The sequence below is a fragment of the Polypterus senegalus genome, chromosome 16 (assembly GCF_016835505.1).
Source record: "Polypterus senegalus isolate Bchr_013 chromosome 16, ASM1683550v1, whole genome shotgun sequence".
Lineage (NCBI taxonomy): Eukaryota > Metazoa > Chordata > Cladistia > Polypteriformes > Polypteridae > Polypterus > Polypterus senegalus.
The window spans coordinates 17092557-17114477 of NC_053169.1; the positions used below are offsets into that span (position 1 = coordinate 17092557).

Consider the following 21921-nt stretch of genomic DNA (forward strand, 5'->3'; position numbering starts at 1 on the left):
GGTCAGGTGAGTTTGCTGGCCAATCAAGAACAGGGATACCATGGTCCTTAAACCAGGTACTGGTAGCTTTGGCACTGTGTGCAGGTGCCAGGTCCTGTTGGAAAATGAAATCTGCATCTCCATAAAGTTCGTCAGCAGCAGGAAGCATGAAGTGCTCTAAAACTTCCTGGTAGACGGCTGCGTTGACCTTGGACCTCAGAAAACACAATGGACCAACACCAGCAGATGACATGGCACCCCAAACCATCACTGACTGTGGAAACTTTACACTGGACCTCAAGCAACATGGATTCTGTGCCTCTCCTCTCTTCCTCCAGACTCTGGGACCTTGATTTCCAAAGGAAATGCAAAATTTACTTTTATCAGAGAACATAACTTTGGACCACTCAGCAGCAGTCCAGTCGAGATGCTTCTGATGCTGTCTCTTGTTCAAGAGTGGCTTGACACCAGGAATGTGACAGCTGAAGCCCATGTCTTGCATACGTCTGTGCCTGGTGGTTCTTGAAGCACTGACTCCAGCTGCAGTCCACTCTTTGTGAATCTCCCCACAGTTTTGTTTCACAATCCTCTCCAGGGTGCGGTTATCCCTATTGCTTGTACACTTTTTTCTACCACATCTTGTCCTTCCCTTCACCTCTCTATTAATGTGCTTGGACACAGAGCTCTGTGAACAGCCAGCCTCTTTAGCAATGACCTTTTGTGTCTTGCCCTCCTTGTGCAAGGTGTCAATGGTCGTCTTTTGGACAACTGACATGATTGTGTAGCCTACAGAACTCGACTGAGAGACCATTTAAAGGCTTTTGAGTTAATTAGCTGATTAGAGTGTGGCACCAGGTGTCTTCAATATTGAACCTTTTCACAATATTCTAATTATCAGAGATACTGAATTTGGGACTTTCATTAGTTGTCAGTTATAATCATCAAAATTAAAAGAAATAAACATTTGAAATACATCAGTCTGTGTGTAATGAATGAATCTAATATACAAGTTTCACTTTTTGAATGGGATTACTGAAATAAATCAACTTTGTCATGATATTCTAATTTTATGACCGGCACCTGTAAGTATAATAAATAGAAAATCAACAAGTCAAGCAAAATGACCCCTTTTATTGGCTAACTAAAAAGATTACAATATGCTAGCTTCTGAGGCAACGCAGGCCTCTTCTTCGGGCAAGATGTATTTCTTTGTAATAATAATAATGTATTTATGTATTGATCTCCTATAAAAAGCCACATTTCCACCATGGGACAATTAAAGGTCTGGCCTGAAGAAGGGCCTGAGTTGCCTTGAAAGCCTGCTTACTGTAATCTTTTTAGTTAGCCAATAAAAGGGGTCATTTTGCTTGACTTCTCACTACAACACTAAAGTGCAAACCAAACCTTCACTCTTATAAGAAAGAGATTAATATTGTTTTCTAATTAAAAGCTTTATGCATAAAGATGGCAAGAGAACAACCAGATCTAGTTTACACATATCTTATATATAAACGTCTACGTGTGTGTGTGTCTGTCCGGCCTGGAAGTGTGAGGCTACAGCATGAAGCTGGCAAGGCGGCCCCAAGTTAACGAGTTGGAAGAAGAACGAAGTACGAGGCTACAGCTTGAAGCTGAAAGAAAACGACTCCGCCGCCAAAGCGAAACCGCAGTGGAAAGACAAACTCACTTAGCCGCTAATGACAAGTGAGGTGAGCACATCGGCAAAACGAAACCTCCAAGGAGAGAGAAACTCGCTGAGCCACTGATAGACACAGAGGGTGAGCACGTCCACAAAACGAAACCACCGACGCTGCATTTCAGTTTTTCTTCTAACGATTTCAGTAGTTTTTAGGAGCCCAGGCTTTTTACAGGACAGGCTTACACAGCTAGTATCAAATAAATATATCCATACAGTGTCTATCTACATTTGACTTGGTGTACATGGCAACACATTAAGTAGAAACAGTCTGATGTTATTAAATTCAGCGAAAAGATACAAAAGCAAATAAAACGGTCCATAGCACTGAAACGGCATCATGCAACAGGACAATAATCCTAACATCACGAGCAGATAGACAAGGGAAAGGATGCAAAAGAAAAGACTCCAAGTTTAGGAATGGCCGCGTTATATCCCAGAGTTCAGCCTCATTTCGATTCTGTGGATCAACCTTCTGTGACGTGTGTCTAAAATGAACGAGTGACCTCAAACATGAATACACTGAAGTTACGTTTTAAGGGGGAGTGAGACAAAGTCTCTCTAGTATAATGGGAGAATGATGAACCTGTGCAGGAAACGGCTAAGTCAAGTTAGTGCAGGGTGCATTTACTTTTTCACACATGCTGTATATTGGTTTTCACGCCTTGTCCATATTATGTGCAAGTATTCTTTGCCATCCTAGCTCGTGTCAGGTAGGTTTATCCAATTTTCTGAGTTGTGATTGTCCGTGATGTCCATGTTATGTGAACCACAGAACTGAAAACTGCGTTTTCACATGACTATTTTTGCTGCTCCAGCCATCAGTTTGCTGATTTTTGGAGCAGAGAGCAGGTTGAGGAGAACCTGGAGAGGTGGAGGTACGCACTGGAGAGAAGGGGAATGAGAGACAGTAGGAGTAACTTGGAATATGTGAGCGTGAATGAGAGGGAAGGTGGTGGAAGGGTGCGACTGCCAGGAGCAGAGGCGGTGAACTTAGACAAACTTAAATATTTGGGTTCAACAGTCCAAAGATAATGGAGAGTGTGGCAGAAAGGTGAAGAAGAGAGAGTAGACTGGGTGGAGAAGAGTGGCAAGAGTGATTTGTGACAGAAGAGTGAAAGGGAAGGTCTATAAAGCGGTAGTGAGACCAGTTATGTCGTATGGTTTGGAGATTGTGGCACCAATGACAAGACGGGAAGCCGAGCCCGGAAGTGGCGGAGTTGAAGATGCAATGGAGTAACAAGGGTAGACAGGATTAGGAATGAGGATATTAGAAGGGACAACACAGGTATGACAGTTTGGTGACCAAGTGACAGAGGTTAGATTGAGATGGTTTGAGCATGTGCAGAGAAGAGATGAGGGGTACATCAAGAAAAGAATGTTGAGGATGGAACTGTCAGGCAAGAGGAAAAGAGGAAGGCCACGGAGGAGGTTTATGGATGTGGTGATGGAGGACATGAAGGCAGTCGGTGCGGTTGATAGAAAAGACAATAATGGAGATGGATGATCCACTGTGGTGACCTGAAAGAAGAAGAAGAAGAAGTAACTTTATGATTTTTATGTTTTGAGATTATTGTAAATTGTCTGGAAATTCATCCCACTCAAAGTTCACATAATCGTCAGACATGCAAGTATGAATCCCATTCTTTCTCTTCTTCTATTTGTACCTTTTCCCCCTTAAACTGTCAACTGTGTTGTTGAAAAAGCATTTTAAGCAGACTAGTGGTCGTGTGAGTGTGTGATGTTTGCTGAACATTTTTGAGAATTTAAAGTGAAGGGGCCGGAATGCTATGAGCACAGCAGGTTTGTTCTTGTGAATGCAGTAAAGATGTATAATAATTGGCCAGTAAGCCTTACTGCTCCAGGCACATACCAGAAACACGCTGCGCCTGTGTGGCTTTCCTGCCAGCTTCGGCATATTACTCATAAGCTTTAACTGTGTTGGCTTCCGGAGTTCACCACTTTAACATTTGCCTAAATTACAGAAATTGTTTTGGGTAAACTGGATGTGCTGTTGCAAAACAACTGGAATGCGGAATTCTGCCATGGCCAGTCATCCCTTCTGTAAATGTGGAACACACAGGGCTATAAAGCCGGCCCGCCTTGGACATTTCCCATCTTTTATTGTGTTCCAGTGCAGATCCGTAATCAACACAAAAATATCAAAGTGAACACAAAATTCTGTAAAGATATGTTTTATGGCCCCTCTACTTATGGATTAAAGGGGGGAATAGAAAAGATTCATCCAGTTTTGTACCAGAAATCCGCAGTGCTAAACTAATTCTGCACACACCACACTGGGAGGATTGAGTTATTCCATCCGGTTTGGTGTCCAGTCTAACTGTGCAAGGAGGACTCCGATGAGCTCAAGGAAGCAGGAGCTGCTGGCCACGTTATTTAAGTGTTGTTTCACTCTTTTGATTACTTCACAGTGCCTCTGCTTTAAACACGCACTGTACACTAATATAGTGTGTCCAGTAGGGGGCACCACTGAGCTCCAAATCCAACACACTTGTAGGGTTAAATTAAAGATGTTCATTACCTCAGCACTTTTTACAAATCACCCTTCCAAAGATCAGTCACAAAATGCACCAAATACAATACAATACAATTTATTTTTGTATAGCCCAAAATCACACAGGAAGTGCCGCAATGGGCCTTAACAGGAATTAAATCAAATCCTCAATACAGCATAAAACAAAATGTAGAAGTACAGAGCAGAATTTAACAGTAGATGATATCACCAAATAAGATTTGGATATTTTTAGAGTCCTGGAGACCTCATCCATCAAGCTGCCTCCCCCATTTGGCCATTTCACGGCTGAAACAGTGCTGGGCCAGCCAATCCGATGAAAGGACCCCTCTTTCCCATGATTCCTGCAATCCTCCATCAGGGATGACTTTACCATAGGCAGGCAAAACAACTTGGCAGGTGGGCCGTGGCACCAAGTGAAACTCTTCTTCCTCCTTTCTTCCTCCCATTGGGCATTGCCCGCTGACTCTGACTCCTCGATGTGAGACAGCAGGCTACTTTTTAAGCCGGACCCTGGAATGCTTATGGTATCACTCTGTGTCTCTGGGCCATATAGAAACTAGGGAGGTAACCCCCCAAGACAGCATCCTGGGAACCCGACAAGAGTTGCTGTTCCGGACTGCAACTCCCAAACATCCCTGTGGTTGTTCCGAATGGGCTGCCAAACAAGGACCACTGCCACCTGCTCTATGTTTGTATGTAACTGGTCCCAACTTCCGGCTTCCTCTGGTCTATCCGTTATATAACACCGGCCTGGCACAAAGTTATTTTTTCTTCCATCCAGCCAATCTGTCTATCCTTCTGCTCTGGCCTCCCCTCCAGGTAAGAAAATAGCCTCCTTCCCAGCTGGGATGCCTGTTTTCCACCTACAATAGCAAGAACAGGTGCAGATGTTCAAGACAATATACTTAAAAGGATATAGAAACTAAAAAAACTCAGCATAAAATGCACTGCTGACTCACGAGAAAGTTAACCAGAGACGCCTTTCAAACCATCATGCTTCACTCTAGCCCATGCCTTCACATGTGCCCATCTCTTTATCTTTTGACCGCTACTCAAAGTCTGATTTAGTCAATCCATCCATCCATTCCTTTTCTAAACCTGCTTATCCTGAGCAGCATCACTGGAAAGCTGGAGCCAATCCCAGCAGGCATCGGGCACCAAACAGCAAACAGACCTGCCTGCACAGGAGGCCGTCCATCACACACTGGGGGCCAGTTTAGCAATACCTGCATGTCAGTGGATTTGTGGGTGGAGGAAACCCATCCAGACACCAGGAGAACATTCACAGTGCACATTACTGTGAGACAGCAGCGCTAACGGTGCACCACCCTGGTTCTGTGTAATGGTTTCAGTATTTACACAACTTAGCGAGCCGACGTCTAGCTTCCCAGAATCTTGCTTTGTTTCTGTGTGGATATTTTGTTAGCTGTTTTGTTTTCATTTTGAAAAACTTGGTATTTTATTCTTGTTTAGAAGTCACGTCAGCCATGTCCCTGATTGATCCTTAGTTCCAAGTTATTTCAGCCATAATCTATAGACCTCCATTTTGTTTCAGCCTTTCTGTCTTTGAACTGCATCTATAATTGAACTGTGTGGTATAGCGGGTCACTCTCCTTGGGCGCAATTGCACGACCGCGCGGGGTTTAATGAAGTGGTTGGAGCGAGTCGCACCTACACGTGCGGGTGCGGTCGTTTTCAATCGCTTCATTGGCTTCCTGTGGCATGTAATTAAGGTGCTACGCCCACGGAGACGTGAGTGTGTATACAGTGGTGTGAAAAACTATTTGCCCCCTTCCTGATTTCTTATTCTTTTGCATGTTTGTCACACAAAATGTTTCTGATCATCAAACACATTTAACCATTAGTCAAATATAACACAAGTAAACACAAAATGCAGTTTTTAAATGATGGTTTTTATTATTTAGGAGAGAAAAAATCCAAACCTACATGGCCCTGTGTGAAAAAGTAATTGCCCCCTGAACCTAATAACTGGTTGGGCCACCCTTAGCAGCGATAACTGCAATCAAGCGTTTGCGATAACTTGCAATGAGTCTTTTACAGCTCTGGAGGAATTTTGGCCCACTCATCTTTGCAGAATTGTTGTAATTCAGCTTTATTTGAGGGTTTTCTAGCATGAACCACCTTTTTAAAGTCATGCCATAGCATCTCAATTGGATTCAGGTCAGGACTTTGACTAGGCCACTCCAAAGTCTTCATTTTGGTTTTCTTCAGCCATTCAGAGGTGGATTTGCTGGTGTGTTTTGGGTCATTGTCCTGTTGCAGCATCCAAGATCGCTTCAGCTTGAGTTGACGAACAGATGGCCGGACATTCTCCTTCAGGATTTTTTGGTAGACAGTAGAATTCATGGTTCCATCTATCACAGCAAGCCTTCCAGGTCCTGAAGCAGCAAAACAACCCCAGACCATCACACTACCACCACTATATTTTACTGTTGGTATGATGTTCTTTTCTGAAATGCTGTGTTCCTTTTACGCTAGATGTAACGGACATTTGCCTTCCAAAAGTTCAACTTTTGTCTCATCAGTCCACAAGGTATTTTCCCAAAAGTCTTGGCAATCATTGAGATGTTTCTTAGCAAAATTGAGACGAGCCCTAATGTTCTTTTGCTTAACAGTGGTTTGAAATCTGCCATGCAGGCCGTTTTGCCCAGTCTCTTTCTTATGGTGGAGTCGTGAACACTGACCTTAATTGAAGCAAGTGAGGCCTGCAGTTCTTAGACGTTGTCCTGGGGTCTTTGTGACCTCTCGGATGAGTCGTCTCTGCGCTCTTGGGGTAATTTTGGTCGGTCGGCCGGCCACTCCTGGGAAGGTTCACCACTGTTCCATGTTTTTGCCATTTGTGGATAATGGCTCTCACTGTGGTTCGCTGGAGTCCCAAAGCTTTAGAAATGGCTTTATAACCTTTACCAGACTGATAGATCTCAATTACTTCTGTTCTCATTTGTTCCTGAATTTCTTTGGATCTTGGCATGATGTCTAGCTTTTGAGGTGCTTTTGGTCTATTCCTCTGTGTCAGGCAGCTCCTATTGAAGTGATTTCTTGATTGAAACAGGTGTGGCAGTAATCATGCCTGGGGGTGGCTACGGAAATTGAACTCAGGTGTGATACACCACAGTTAGGTGATTTTTAACAAGGGGGCAATTACTTTTTCACACAGGGCCATGCAGGTTTGGATTTTTTCTCCCTAAATAATAAAAACCATCATTTAAAAACTGCATTTTGTGTTTACTTGTGTTATATTTGACTAATGGTTAAATGTGTTTGATGATCAGAAACATTTTGTGTGACAAACATGCAAAAGAATAAGAAATCAGGAAGGGGGCAAATAGTTTTTCACACCACTGTATATATGGGTCGGCACAAGGAAAGTGCAAAAAATCAAAGAAATGGGGAAAAAGACAGAAAGAGGTTAAAAGACGTGAAAGGCAGTCTTAGCAGGAGGATCTGGCCACCTGAAAGGAGGAATCGGTGCAAGCTGAGGCCCCGTGAAGGAGCGTTAGCTGTGGCGCTCTAGGGGCTAGTTCGCCCCACTGAACATTCGGGTGGAGTGTGGCGAGCAAGGCAGGTACCCTTCCTAGGCTTCCGAGGTGCGACCGCGTGAGCATGAAAGGAAGAAGGGAGGAGAGCCGTGATGCCTGGAGGCAGCCAAGTCGAAGGTCGGCCGAAAGGAGCTCGTGGCTGCTGAGTCTCTGCCAGATACGCGAGCAATGGGTGAGCCGGGGAGAATGAGAAGGAGGTGGGCTGAGATCAGAAGGAGTTAGACTGCGTTTTAACCTCGGAATTTTAATGGATTTATTTATTGATTATTTTTTATTCCCACTTTTCATTTTTAGGGATTTATATATGTACTTTTTTGAACACTGCACAATTGACACTTGTGTTGGTTTTACTTTTGTCTTGACTGGTTTTTAATAAAAACGCTTGAGCACTTTTTCCACCATCCTCTGGCATCATCAGAGACTTGTCCTCATTTGTCAGCTCATCTCGGTCATAACTATCGACGGTGTTGGTTCAGCAGACTCCCATGTGAGAAGAGGGAGTCCATAGGGGAACAGCATCGTCACAAACTAAATTAAGTTTTATTTTGGGCCATACAGTTGCTAGCCAATTGCCTTAATGTTATAAGAGGAGATAAAGATTCATGTAAAAGATATGATTTACAAGCTCTGTTATAGTAAAACAAACAAGTCTAGTAGACATTTATACTGAATGTAAGTTCACTGATACCTCTGATGTTGACACCTTAAACTACTTGGACCATCAAGATGTCCTTTGTGAAGCACAGAAAACTCCTAATCTGACTTCCGAAGGCCAGCACATCATATTCTTGTAGGTCTTTACCATTATTACTGCACAAGTGAGGAAGGCCATTGATGAAGACAGCACACAATGTCAGGCTGTAGCCTTTCCTCCTTTATCTGGGTCACCTCACTACATCTCATGTTGTTGTCCAAATGACTGACAGAGGCTGCTGACAATTCTCATGCTAGTTAGTTATTTTTTAATGTTTTTTATTTTTAACGGCCTTTAGTGTAAATGAGAGGGAGGTCAGTGGAATGGTGAGGATGCAGGGAGTAGTTGAAATACTTGGGATCAGCGGTACAGAGTAATGGAGAGTGTGGAAGAGAGGTGAAGAAGAGAGTGCAGGCAGGGTGGAGAGGGTGGAGAAGAGTGTCAGGAGTGATTTGTGACAGACGGGTACCAACAAGAGTGAAAGGGAAGGTCTACAGGACGGTAGTGAGACCAGCTGTGTTATATGGGCTGGAGACAGTGGCACAGGAGACAGCTGGAGGTGGCAGAGTTAAAGATGCTAAGATCTGCATTGGGTGTGACGAGGATGGACAGGATGAGAAATGAGGACATTAGAAGGTCAGCTCAGATTGGATGGTATGGAGACAAAGTCAGAGAGGCGAGATTACGTTGGTTTGGACGTGTGCAGAGGAGAGATGCTGGGTATATTGGGAGAAGGGTACTAAGGATAGAGCTGGCAGGCAAGGGGAGCAAAGGAAGACCTAAGAGGAGGTTTATGGATGTGGTGAGAGAGGACATGCAGATGATGGGGGTGACGGAGCAGGATGACGAGGACAGGAAGAGATGAAAGTAGATGATTCACTGTGGCAATCCCTAACGGGAGCAGCTGAAAGAATAATAATAATAAGAAGAAGAAGAAGTGTGCCCTTACTGATTTTTCAAGAGCTAAATGCTGTTCAAAAGAAACAGTTCTGGATTACTAAACAAACCCTCGATTGGCTTTTTACTTTAAGGTTATTTATCATTGGTTTCTGTGTTTTTCCCTTCCTCTGCAATGTATGAGGATCACAAGTGGCGTCACCTTCTCTTCGATAACAGATTGGCCTTTGAACTGTAGGTGGATTGTTGGTTTGTCTGTCCCCTGCTCAGGGCTGTTCTTTGGTTTCTTCTTTCTATTGTGCCGAATTCATCCTGCCATATCAGTATATGACACACTTCACTGTATAAACTACGAGTAACTTCTTCTACCATCTCTAACATCAACTCTGCTGCAAAGTTACTGGCAAACCTTCTACGTATCAAGCTGCGTACGACAAGTTGTTCATGGACTGGGCTGCCTTAATCTGCTCCCACTATGCTGAAGAGAACACCAGTCATTTACTTCATATCTACATGGCTTCTACTAAATACTTAACATGGCTTCTTTAGGCCGGGGAACCTTTGGATTGAATGACCTGAAGCTACCTAAGGCTGGTAATGAAGCCAATGGATTCTGGTGTAGACTTGACATAACCGGGTTGTTACTCCTCTCCAGTGGTCACAGTTCTTACAAATCTGATTATCTCCTGGCTCTTCCTGATTACTAAAGGTGCCAGACAAGGGTGCCCACTCTCTCCCATGCTCTTCAGACGCTTTTGAGCCCCTTGCTCCAAGTACTTTCATTTCTTTCAGTAGCACACACTGTGTGCACCAGTAGCTCCGCTTTGGTTTGATTCAGCCAACTTCTTATTGTTATCCTTCAGTCTCCCTCATCCCAGGGCTTTGTGCTTGGAATTGTAGCTTTAGTAGATTTGTGGAGGTGGAGAACACACACACACACTCTCTGGGGAATATGGAAATACGGATATGGAAGAGGCCAATTTCAGTGCATCTCAGTGGAAAAGAAATTAGGCCAGCTATATTTATTGGTTCATTACGAGGAAAGTTCAACTGGAAAAACAAACCTTTTCCAAACAGTAAATGCTGGGTAAATAAACATGGCTGACCTTCTCCCATTTTTGGTTGCATTTTACTCTGTCTGTATACCAGTCCCATCAGCTCCACTGAGAAATGTCTTCTTTATGCTGGTTACAGGTAAACTACAGCTTTAAAAAAAGTTACACTGTGCTCTTGGTTCTCCAAAGATGTGAAAGTGACCTTAGCCGTCAAGACAAAATAATCTACCATGAGAGCGAATATGTGAAGTGCTGCTTCTCCTTCCTTCCACCCCTAATTCTGACCCTACTTTACTGGCACTGCTTCTTGGCTGAGGCATACATTTTATATTCACTTTTATTTAATAATGTAAAACATAAGAAAACGTGGAGATTCTGTTTGTGCTTTGCATTTGTGTGCCTTCCATAATCTTTGTTTTTAATGTTTTTTTTCAGACTGAGACCTTCTCACCCGCTGTCAATGACTGTGCAGCAAATCCCAAGTCAACAGTTTTTAATAAAACCAAAGTACTACCAGACCCAGAAGGTATACAGTGGAGTACAACCTGCAGAGGGCGCCTTGCCACTTAGCGCGGGACACAGTCCTGTTCAAGGTCAGTAAAAGCAATTTCTCTTTCAAATAGCCGTGTGGGAATGGCAAGGGCAACAACTTTATATGGCTGATTTCTTTTGTGTGTGATTTTGCTTCAGGGCTGCCCAAAGTAAACCTTCTTTTGATTTACATGTGGCAGCAAATGACGGGGGCTTTCAGATTTTCCATGCAGCTAGTTTCTCACTCATGTCAATTCTTATTAGAAGATAGATAGTTTTAAAAGGCACTATATAAGATAGATAGATAGATAGATAGATAAGAAAGGCACTATATAATAGATAGACATGAAAAGCAATATATGATAGATAGATATCCTGCCTACTATACTAAAATGATAATATCTATCTATCTATCTATCTCTCTATCTATCTATCTATCTATCTATCTATCTATCTATCTATCCTGCCTACTATACTAAAATTATCTATCTATCTATCTATCTATCTATCTATCTATCTAAGTTATATATTGCTATCTATGTTATATAGTGCCTTTTTTATAACATAGATGGCACTATATAACTTAGATAGATAACTAATTCTATATAGTAGGCATGATAGATAGATAGACAGATATTATCATCTTTAGTATATTAGGCAGGATATCTATCTATCTATCTATCTATCTATCTATCTATCTATCTATCTATCTATCTATCTATCTATCTATCTATCTATCTATCTATCCTAAAATTATTATCTATCATATCTATCTATCTATCTATCTATCTATCTATCTATCTATCTATCTATCTATCTATCTATCTATCTATCTATCTATCTACAGTATGAAAGACACCAGTGTAAATGGGACCTAAGTATCCTGGTCGTTTGGTGGCATCTTATTGTTGTTTGGCTGCTGGTTAAAGAAATAAATGAAACACTTCAAATGCAAGTCAATTAAAACCAAGACAACTCTGTATTTTCCATTAGCATTAATTATTATTTGATTAATAATGGAGGAAGTTGTTGGAATAAAATCCTGCAGCAACTGTGGCCCTTCAGGAACTGAGTTTGACCCCCTAGGCTGGGGTCTATGATGTGGTTGTTCAGTCCATCAGCACCACAAGATGTCTGTCCTCCTGTTAGTTTGCTCAATTGTGGCACACCAGACCCCTCACCTCTGTGGGTCCAACCCCCCTCTACCCACTGATGCCATGCTGCCATCACTTTGCTTGCAGATCAGCTGTTGCTTAATTTGGGTTTTACGTCAATATGAGTACTATTTCTAGATAAAACTATTTATCACCTCTGAATTTTCTTAAGATAACCAACAGCATGTTGTTATTGCGACTTTTAACTGTGAACCAGTTGGCCAGGTTCTTGTATTGTACAGCAGCTAATGTCGTCTGCTCAGCTGAGAAGTGGACGGCGTCAGAAAGAGCAGAAAGCCCTCGTGACGAGCGGCTTTATTGAGTGCCCACTGCGATGAATGCCAACAAATCTTATGAACCTTTAAGGAGTTGACTTGAAATTCCCCTGGCAGATCAAACACATGCAAATGAGGTAACGTCTTTGCTTACACAGTCTGTCCAACCACAATTACAGGCGCACTGTGTCTTTTAAAATGTTGCTCATTAAATCTCCTGCAGACATAACAGCTGACACAAACCACAGTACCACACGGCTTTGGAGCCCGCTGCCTTTTTTGTTTCTTAAAGCTGTCTGCTTTTCTTTCACACACCGTCCTAACTGTGCTGTGTTCGCACTGCGAGTCTCGTCAATAATGCGTGACATTTGAGACAAACAGAAGGAAGTGATTCAAGACCTGGTAATATTCATGAATTCACTCGCCCATCCTTTTTAGGATGTTCTTTTGCTCACCAAGATCGTAGATTGTTGGAGATAATCTCAACATCACTGAACATAAAGGAAAACTTTATGCCTGGATGGGATGCCAGGCCACAACAGAGCAAACAATGCACACGCCATTACATTGGGACAATTTGGGGTTGACGAGCTTTACTGCTGTGTTGAGGGTGGAACCCAGAAAACTCCCAGGTAAAATGAGTTAAATATACACATGCGATTAGTAATTAAAAAAGATCCTTTTGGCATTAAAGCCGAGAAGGTGGACTAGTGTGTTTGGCTGGTAACGTCTCTTCAAGAGAGGACCACCAAATCAACAAGCTGGCTCAGTTATGGGGACGTACCGTCAACCCACTAGAAGTAGTAGAAGGGGAGAGAGTGAGAGCAAAATAGACGGCTATTATGAGCTGAACGGCCCCTCTTAGACCCTCTAGCATTGAGGGCTTCAGCAGAAGGGTGTCAAGATAAGCTGCGGGGGGTTCCTTCTTACCTACAGCAACTCACCTTTATAACATTCTCTTAACTTGAACCAAGTCAGAACGTCTCTTGTCATTTTTTTGGTAGTTGCTTATGTATATTTAAGGGGGTTGCTTGTTTGTTATTAATATCTTTTGACTTTCTATAAAAAGATAAATTTCACTCTTGGGACAAACAAAATATTATCTGCTTCTCAATATATCTATCTAGTGCTAATTACAACCCTCACCTTCTGTTTACCAAGTGCTTATGGTATTACACAGGTGCAGAAATAAAATATATTTCAAGGAATATTTATTTTATTATGGACCCTTTACAACTAACATCTTTTGAAATTATTTCACAAATCTACATATTCTAAAACTCAAGGCAAGGACAATGAACACACTTAGTAAGTAACCATGTGGTGTCATCCTAAAAAAACAATTAAAGAAACCAAGGCAGAGAAAGGCAGCCACCCCGTATGAAAGACGCCGACGGGACGCCTGCCTTCCCACCGTCTGCTTACGTCAATTCATCCCGATATACGACCTTTCACTGTAACTTTGATTATAAATAACTAAAGGCAAAATAATGTTAAACATACCATTTTATAGGTGTGCAAAGTCTCAGTACAGAAGTATGGGGAAAGTTTATAGCTTAGACACACACCGTTCAAGTTAACTGACTTGGGTACTCGGAAATTCTAACGTGCTTGTCTGCTCAGAGCAGTCGTCGCCAACACAGATCTGCAACATTAAACAAATAAAAATTGGTTTAATTATGAAGTTCTTTTTATTGGCATTCATAAATACAATAAAAGAATACAATTAGAATGTTTCCATTACATGCCATTTAAGTGCAAAACTGAAAAGAAATTTTATTAAGATTTTTTACACAATAAAAAAAAAACTTACATGATATATTCATGTTTATACAAAATTGTTCTACATCAGCTTAACATGAACATATTTAGTCAATGTAATATTTTTAAATATATATGTAACAGTGTGTATATATGTATACATAGTAAGAAAGGCGCTATATAGTGCCCGACACAGATTGGAGGCACGTGTAAAGTAAATAACAACAACAACAACAACAACATTTATTTATATAGCACATTTTCATACAAACAGTAGCTCAAAGTGCTTTACATATTAAAGAATAGAAAAATGAAAGACATAATTATAAAAAATAAATCAACATTAATTAACATCGAATAAGAGTAAGGTTCAATGGCCAGGGGGGACAGAAAAACAAAAACTCCAGACGGCTGGAGAAAAAATAAAATCTGTAGGGATTCCAGACCATGAGACCGCCCAGTCCCCTCTGGGCATTCTACCTAACATAAATGAAACAGTCCTCTTTGGATTTAGGATTCTCACGGAAGGGCTTGATGATGATGATGGTCACGTAGACTTCTTCCTTTTAATCCGTCCATCATTGTTGGAGCATCATGAAGCTTTGAGTAGGTGGAGGTGGCGCAGGCCACCACCACAAAGAAACCGGAAAAAGAAACAGAAAAGAGAGTAGGGGTCAGTAAATAAACTGTTTATTTTCTTCAGCTGGAGGGCACGTCTTCCCCGTAATCCCCCCAGCCACAACACAGTCCCAAAACACAAAGAAACACCAAAACACTCTTCTCTCTCTTCCACCACCACCTTCACTCCTCCACAAGCTTTGTCCTCCTCCTCCCGGCTCTGGCCACTGACTGGTGGCCGCTGGCTCCTTTTATGGCCCAGCCAGAAGTGCTCCAAGTGCTTGATCACCTGTTTCTGGTTGCACTCCCGGGTGGAGCTGAAGATTAGTCCAGCTGGGCTCAGGAGTTCTGAATGCAGCACCCCGTGGTGGCGCCTGCGGAACCCAACAGGACTGCACAAAACTCCAACCCCCATGAAATCCTGGGGGAGTCCGAGGCACCGCTGCAACCCAGGGAGGCTGCCATCTAGTGTCCAGGGAGGAAATACTGGATTTCCCATCGTTGGTCTCCTGCAAGATATGCTGCAGGGGCATCCCGGCATTGTATATACTATCTGAAATGCCCAGCTTTGCCCAGGAGGAAAAAAACGTGTTTTTTTTTTTTTTAATTGTTTGAGAATAATATAATAAAAAAAGAATAACTTTAAAAATAAAAATAACAAACAATGAAGACCCACTAATGTGCTTGTCTTACGGTCTTGTATGTATGTTATCATCCAGTTGATGCTCAGAACCACCCAACTCTAATTTCAAAAGTAGCAGGGGCACAGTGGAGCTCAAACATAAAGAATGCTGGCAGTCACCTCCAGTTCGCCCTCTGGTGGTTGTTCTGAGTGTCAACTGGATGATAACATACAAGCATACAAGACCGCACCATCACCCCCCACCCTACCCAGAAGGGGGTGAATTAGGGCTGATTTCACCCAACAGTATTTTTAGTCAAACAATGAGAAACATGTACCAAGTTTCATGAAAATCACTCCAGCCATTCGGAAAAGATGCTGGAACATACATACATACTGTACATATACGCACATTGACTTTTATATAAATATATACTATATATATATACTGTATATTTTTATATATATATATATATATATATATATATATATATATATATATATATATATATATATATATATATATATATATAAACATTTGGACATGAACCCAGCATATGCAGGCTTGAAAAGAAGAACACACAAATAATAAATAAAACTTTATGACTGACACCCTTTGAACCTCACCTAATAAATCTCCCCCCTCCCCTCCTTATTTGCTATATATTGCCCTGGGTTCCTGTATGTCTAGTCATTTTCCTCTGATGATGATTCCTGGTAGGAATCAAAGCTTAGGAATAAAAAACTATTTTAAGATACATGATTCATTTGCTCCGTTTGTGAATTTCCAGCTACCAAAATGCAAACCGTATTACAGACCTTCGCCTCCATATATATATATATACCGTATACACTCGTGTTTAAGTTCTCCCGTGGATAAGTTTTGGACTTGCTTTTACAGTTTAATTTCCGGTATTTTATAATGTTGTTTGTATAAGTCGAATGGGGAAAACTCACGCTATTGGTCCAAGAGATTCTGATATGCTAACGCCCACCTGAGAGAGCAACCACGGAGAGCACACGGCCTTTAATTTTTGTGTATTGTGCCTATGTGACCACACGGTGATAGCCAAACTACTCCGAAGCGACAATTGCACTGATTTGTGCTTTTTGTATCTGACACCCTCATACACCTTTATCGTAAAAACATCCCTTATCTACGATGGAGCGTTCGATCAGAAAAAAATATGAAGGTTGTTTTAAATTAAGTCATTGGAGCGGCGAACGGAATTAGTAACTGCACTGTGGCAACAAAATTCGATGTGTTAGAGAATGTGGTGCATATATACAATATATATATAAAAATATGTGTGTGTGTGTATATATAGTAGTCCACCATCATACTGACATCCCAACATCCCTTCTGTCCATAATATCACAATTTTCAGGGAAAATTTCAAAACATGTGTCCAAATAATGAATTCATATTGCAACCCAATTCCTTAAACTTAACCGATACATTTTTCACAATTTTGTTTTTCAATTTGGATCTTCACTTACTTAAAAATGAGTTCTCTGAATGACATCCAAGCCTTTTGTTCCAGAGAACAACAAAGAGAAGGATGACGTCATACGCCAAATGTACAAGGAGATGATCAGCAGATGTCCTGTAAACCACCAGAGTGGACAGTTGACATATACACAGAGAGGGTGACAGTGGAAACTAAGATAAGAGAAGAACAAGAGTGTGGATGAACAGACTTTCATTTCAATAAGTCATTTGGGTGTAAACCAACGAACCAATCAGAGTAGATGTATGCATTAATCAGCACTGTTATGTAAATTCACTTGTTTATAAAATAGAACCCCTCACGTATTTTTTTGTCCACTCTGATTATTCTGTAACAGACTGCGGTGATGAATGGCCGCTCTTCAGCATTTGCTGAAAGAGTAAATAAAGGATGCAATGGACAAGTTTCCTCCTGCCTGGTTTCTCAGTCGCAGAGGTTTTATCAGACTTGTCCTAGTAGAGGATAAGTTTCTTTCTTTCATTAATAATTCAATTTCCACTACACCACATGGTCACTTATTCCACGTGTCAGTCGTTCTCTGGGTGAACAAAAAACTTCCTAATGTTTGTGCGAAATTTAAACTTAACAAGTTTCAACTGTGTGCCCGTGTTCTTGTTGACTTGGTGGGCCTCTCTTGCAGTAATAATGCCGATAATAAGACTAAGTGTGCGCGCCCACTTCAGTTCGTCAGTGATGGTCACTTCAAGAAATGTTAGGCTGCTTACCTGCCAAATAGCTAGATACTTTATTAATCTGAAGGGGAAATTTACATACTCCAGCAGAACACCAGATGTCAGTGTGGTTTGCCTTTCTTCCCTGTACTCAATGACCAGATCCTTGTTTTTGCTGACATTAAGGGTGAGAATGTTGTCCTGTTACCGCTGAGTCAGCAGGTAGACCTCTCCTCCGTTAGCCGTCTCATCATTGCTGGTGATCAGGCCTACGATGGCGGTGTCATCAGCACATGTAATGATTGAGCTGCAGCTGTATCTGGCAACACAGTCGCAGGTGAACGAGGGGTACAGACGGGTGCTCATCATACTACCGTACTGAGTACTTGTATTGAGGGTCAGCATGGAGGAAATGATGCTTCCAATCCATGAGTGCTGACGACCGTTTGCTAGGAAGTGCAAAACCCAATTACAGTTGGTGGCGCTAAGTGCTAAATTGAGGAGTTTGGTGGTCAGCTTTGCTGGTATATCAATGTTAGAGACTGAGCTGTAGCTTATAAACACGTCTCGGGTATACAGTAAGAGTTTTTATTATCTAAATGTGCCACAGCATTAGGGAATAAAATGAATGTGCATTCTCTGTGGTCCGACTGTGCCGATATTCAAACTGGAGGTGATCGTGACTGTCTCTTAGTGAAATATTAAAGATGTCACTGAAGATTTCAGCTAGATGGCTATTTCTGTATTGCTTATATATTTATTTTTATGTATTGTTAATTTAAAAACTGATCTTTTCTGAAGGGGTTTTATCTACTGCTCAGTCCCTGGAGAGTTAATTTCTGTTATTTTGTTTTCTATTCTTTGGGTTGGCGCTGAACGAGAGAGCTGATTGACTTTTTAGAGGTTTGCCAGTCAGCCGAGAGTGTTCTGGCCAGGTTTTGAGAGCATTTCTTGCTTGACTGGAGAAAATCTAATTAGAATGATTAGCTGCTGCTGGAATGATGAAGTTTGCTTTTACCACTTGGACAGAATCCAACAAGGAGCAAGAAAGAATCTGTACCGACTTAACTGTAGCAGGAGTCTGTGTGCGGCGGTGGCCATGACGCTGATTCTTGGTGTCAACACACGGCGACTGCGATCCCAGACTTAGCATAACTACTCGATGTTGTAGGTTTTGCTTAGGTTTTTTACAATAAAAGGAACTTTTAAAGCTGTTATGTACTCAAGATGTTTGCTTGACGATGAGTCATCGCTTAGCTGACGTGTGAACTTGAGAGTCAGTCAGTCATTTTCCAACCTGCTTTGTCCTAAACAGGGTCATGGTGGTCTGCTGGAGCCTATAACAGCTAGACTAGATCACAAGGTAGAGACAAGGCCTGGACAGGGTGCCAGTCCATCACAGAGCACATACACACACTAGGGCCAATTTAGGATCAGCAATTCATCTAACCTGCTCGTCTTTGGACTGTGGGAGGACACTGGAGCACCTGGAGGAAACCCAAGCAGACCCGGAGCAAACATGCAAACTTTACACAGTGAGGATGCCAACCCTGGTCTGCTTACTGCACACGCTACCACTGTGCCACCCTGAACTTGAGACTGCGAGGCACAAATGTTGCATTGAAATTTGATGCCAGCATTGCAAACTCTGACCAAGTGTTGCAGCTGAACTTTAAATCTATCAGGATGAGGTCAGTCCAAATGGCCAGTGTATCTTTCATCCATCCATGTTCTAAACCTGCTTCTCCGGAGCAGGGTCACAGGAAAGCTGGAGTCTATCCCAGCAAGCATCAGGTGCACGGCAGGAAAAATCCTTTGACAGAGCACCAGTCCATCCCAGGGTGAACACACATACACACATATCCTCTTCTTCTTTCGGCTGCTCCCGTGTAGGGGTCGCCACAAAGGATCATCCATTTCCATCTAGCCGTCTTTTATATCATTAACCACTAGGGTCTTAGTGCTGGTCCCAAGCCCTGGTAAACTGGGGAGGGTTGCATCAGGAAGGGCAACCAATTCACGTATGTAAAGCCCTCCCCAGCTCCCCAGTAGTGATAGTAAATGAGAACTCTAATAATCAACACTAAACAATAAACTCCAACTCTAGTTCCAGTATAGCAGGGACAGTTGAAGATGGATGAGTGAAAAAAACTCCCTGTGAACAGACTCTCTGAAAGGAGCGAAAAGTTTTGTCCTACCAGTTCCTAACACAGTATGAGATGACCGGGAGTGCTCCTTCCGGCGAAGACGTATCAAATCGAGCAAACTCGCACAGGCAGCACAAACATCCAGATGGAAACTGCAATCCAAGGTGGTCTAGTTGTATTCCAGGTGAGTGTGAGAGGCGTATGAACAAACAGATGGACGATCGCAATCCTCTTTAGGTCCACCGGCTCAATCTGCTTACCATGTCAATAAGTGTTTGAGTTCTTCTCATTTTTCCTGAAGATTGTGCTGAAATGATTTTTGATCCATTCAAAAAAGTAATCCATAAAAACAAGTGATGGTGGAGGTTAAAAACAGTAAAATAGTAGAATAAATAATCCATATAAGGGCAAATCACTTTGAACATGGCATGGTTGTCGGTGCCAGTCGGGCTGGTCTGAGTATTTTAGAAACTGCTCATCTGCTGGGATTTTCACACACAAACATCTCTAGGGTTTACAGAGAATGGTCCGAAAAACAGAAAATATCCAGTGAGTGGCAATGCCTTGTTGATGCCAAGGGTCAGAGGAGAATGGACAGGCTGGTTTGAGCTGACAGAAATGCAACAGGAACTCAGATAAGCACTCGTTGCAAGTGAGGTATGCAGTAAAGCATCTCTCACACACATGTCAAACCTTGAAGCAGGTGGGCTACAGCAGCAGCAGACCACACCAGGTGCCACTCCTGTCAGCTAAGAACAGGCTACAATTCACATGGGCTCGCCAAAAGTGGACAACAGAAGATTGTAAGAACATTGCCTGGTCTGATGAGTCTCAATTTCTCCTGTGACATTCAGATGGACGTGGAACGTGGAAGCAGGGATGATCCATCCTGCCTTGTATCAACAGTTCAGGCTGGTGGTGGTGGTGTGATGGTCAGTCAGTCAGTCATTTTCCATCCTGCTATATCCTAACACAGGGTCACGAGGGTCTGCTGGAGCCAATCCCAGCCAGCACAGGGCGCAAGGCAGTAACAAATCCCCAGGCAGGGTGCCAGCCCACCACAGGACACACACATCAGGCACAATTTAGGATCACCAATGCACCTAACCTGCATGTATTTGGACTGTGGGAGGAAACCCACACAGACACGGGAAGAACATGCAAACTCCACGCAGGGAGGACCCGGAAAGCGAACCCAGGTCTCCTAACTGTGAGGTAGCAGCGCTACCACTGTGCCACCATGCTGCCCTGGTGTGATGGTGTAGGGGATATTTTCTTGGCACACTTTGGGCCCCTCGGTACTAACTGAGGATCGTTTGAATGCCACAGCCTACCTGAGTATTGTTACTGACCATGTCCATCCCTTTATGACCGTAGTGTACCCATCTTCTGATGGCCACTTCCGGCAGGGTAATGCACCATGTCACAAAGCTCAGATCATCTCAGGCTAGTTTCTTGCACATGACGATGAGTTCATTGGACTCAAATGGCCTGCACAGTCATCAGATCTCAATCCAGTAGAGCATTTTTGGGATGTGGTGGAACAGGAGATTCGCATCATGGATGTGCAGCAGACAAATCTGCAGCAACTGCATGACGGTATCATGTCAATGTGGACCAACATCCCTAAGGAATGTTTCCAGCACGTTGTTGAATCTGAGCCACAAAGAATTATGGGAGTTGTGAAATCAAAAGGGGGTCCAAGCTGGTACCAGCAAGGTGTACCTAATAAAGTGACCGGCGAGTGTAGGCTGATGATATGAACGGGTTTCATGACTTTTTCATGAAATTTGATGGCACCATCAGAAGTTTGGCTCGTGAGACCACTCACGCCATTTCTGACATGATTGAGATTTTGCAATCGTACGACAGCCCAGTCACAGTGTATGCCCAGTTTTAGGAATCTCAATAATAAGTAAAAAAAAAAAGAAAAAGTACGCTCACTGCAAGAATTGTTTTTTTTCCCAAAACTCCAGATGTTTCTTCTTGTCGAGAGTCTCATGCCCCCTCGACTCTCGAGTGCTGCTCACCAGTTTCATTTAAAACAAAAAAAAAAAAAATGAGAGATAGTACAGACGTTCATATAGAGAAATATTGCCAAGAAGCACTGAAGAAGACTTTATTATAAAATATTAATAAAAAGCAAATGAAAGAAATAAGAACTTAAAAAAAAAAAAAGTATAGGTGTCTGCTGCCTTTCCAGGATGAGAGCCG

At 42.4% G+C, this 21921-nt stretch overlaps 1 protein-coding gene across 11 annotated transcripts in view; it reads left to right on the forward strand.

Moving 5' to 3' along the window:
- ltbp1 (latent transforming growth factor beta binding protein 1) overlaps positions 1-21921 on the forward strand; it is a 432727-nt gene that overhangs the window by 71398 nt on the left and 339408 nt on the right. For all 11 annotated transcript variants that reach the window (XM_039738108.1, XM_039738103.1, XM_039738107.1 and 8 more), the window contains exon 4: positions 10853-11010. In XM_039738108.1, the coding sequence (XP_039594042.1) occupies positions 10853-11010 (158 nt within the window). The remainder of the gene's footprint in view (positions 1-10852; positions 11011-21921) is intronic.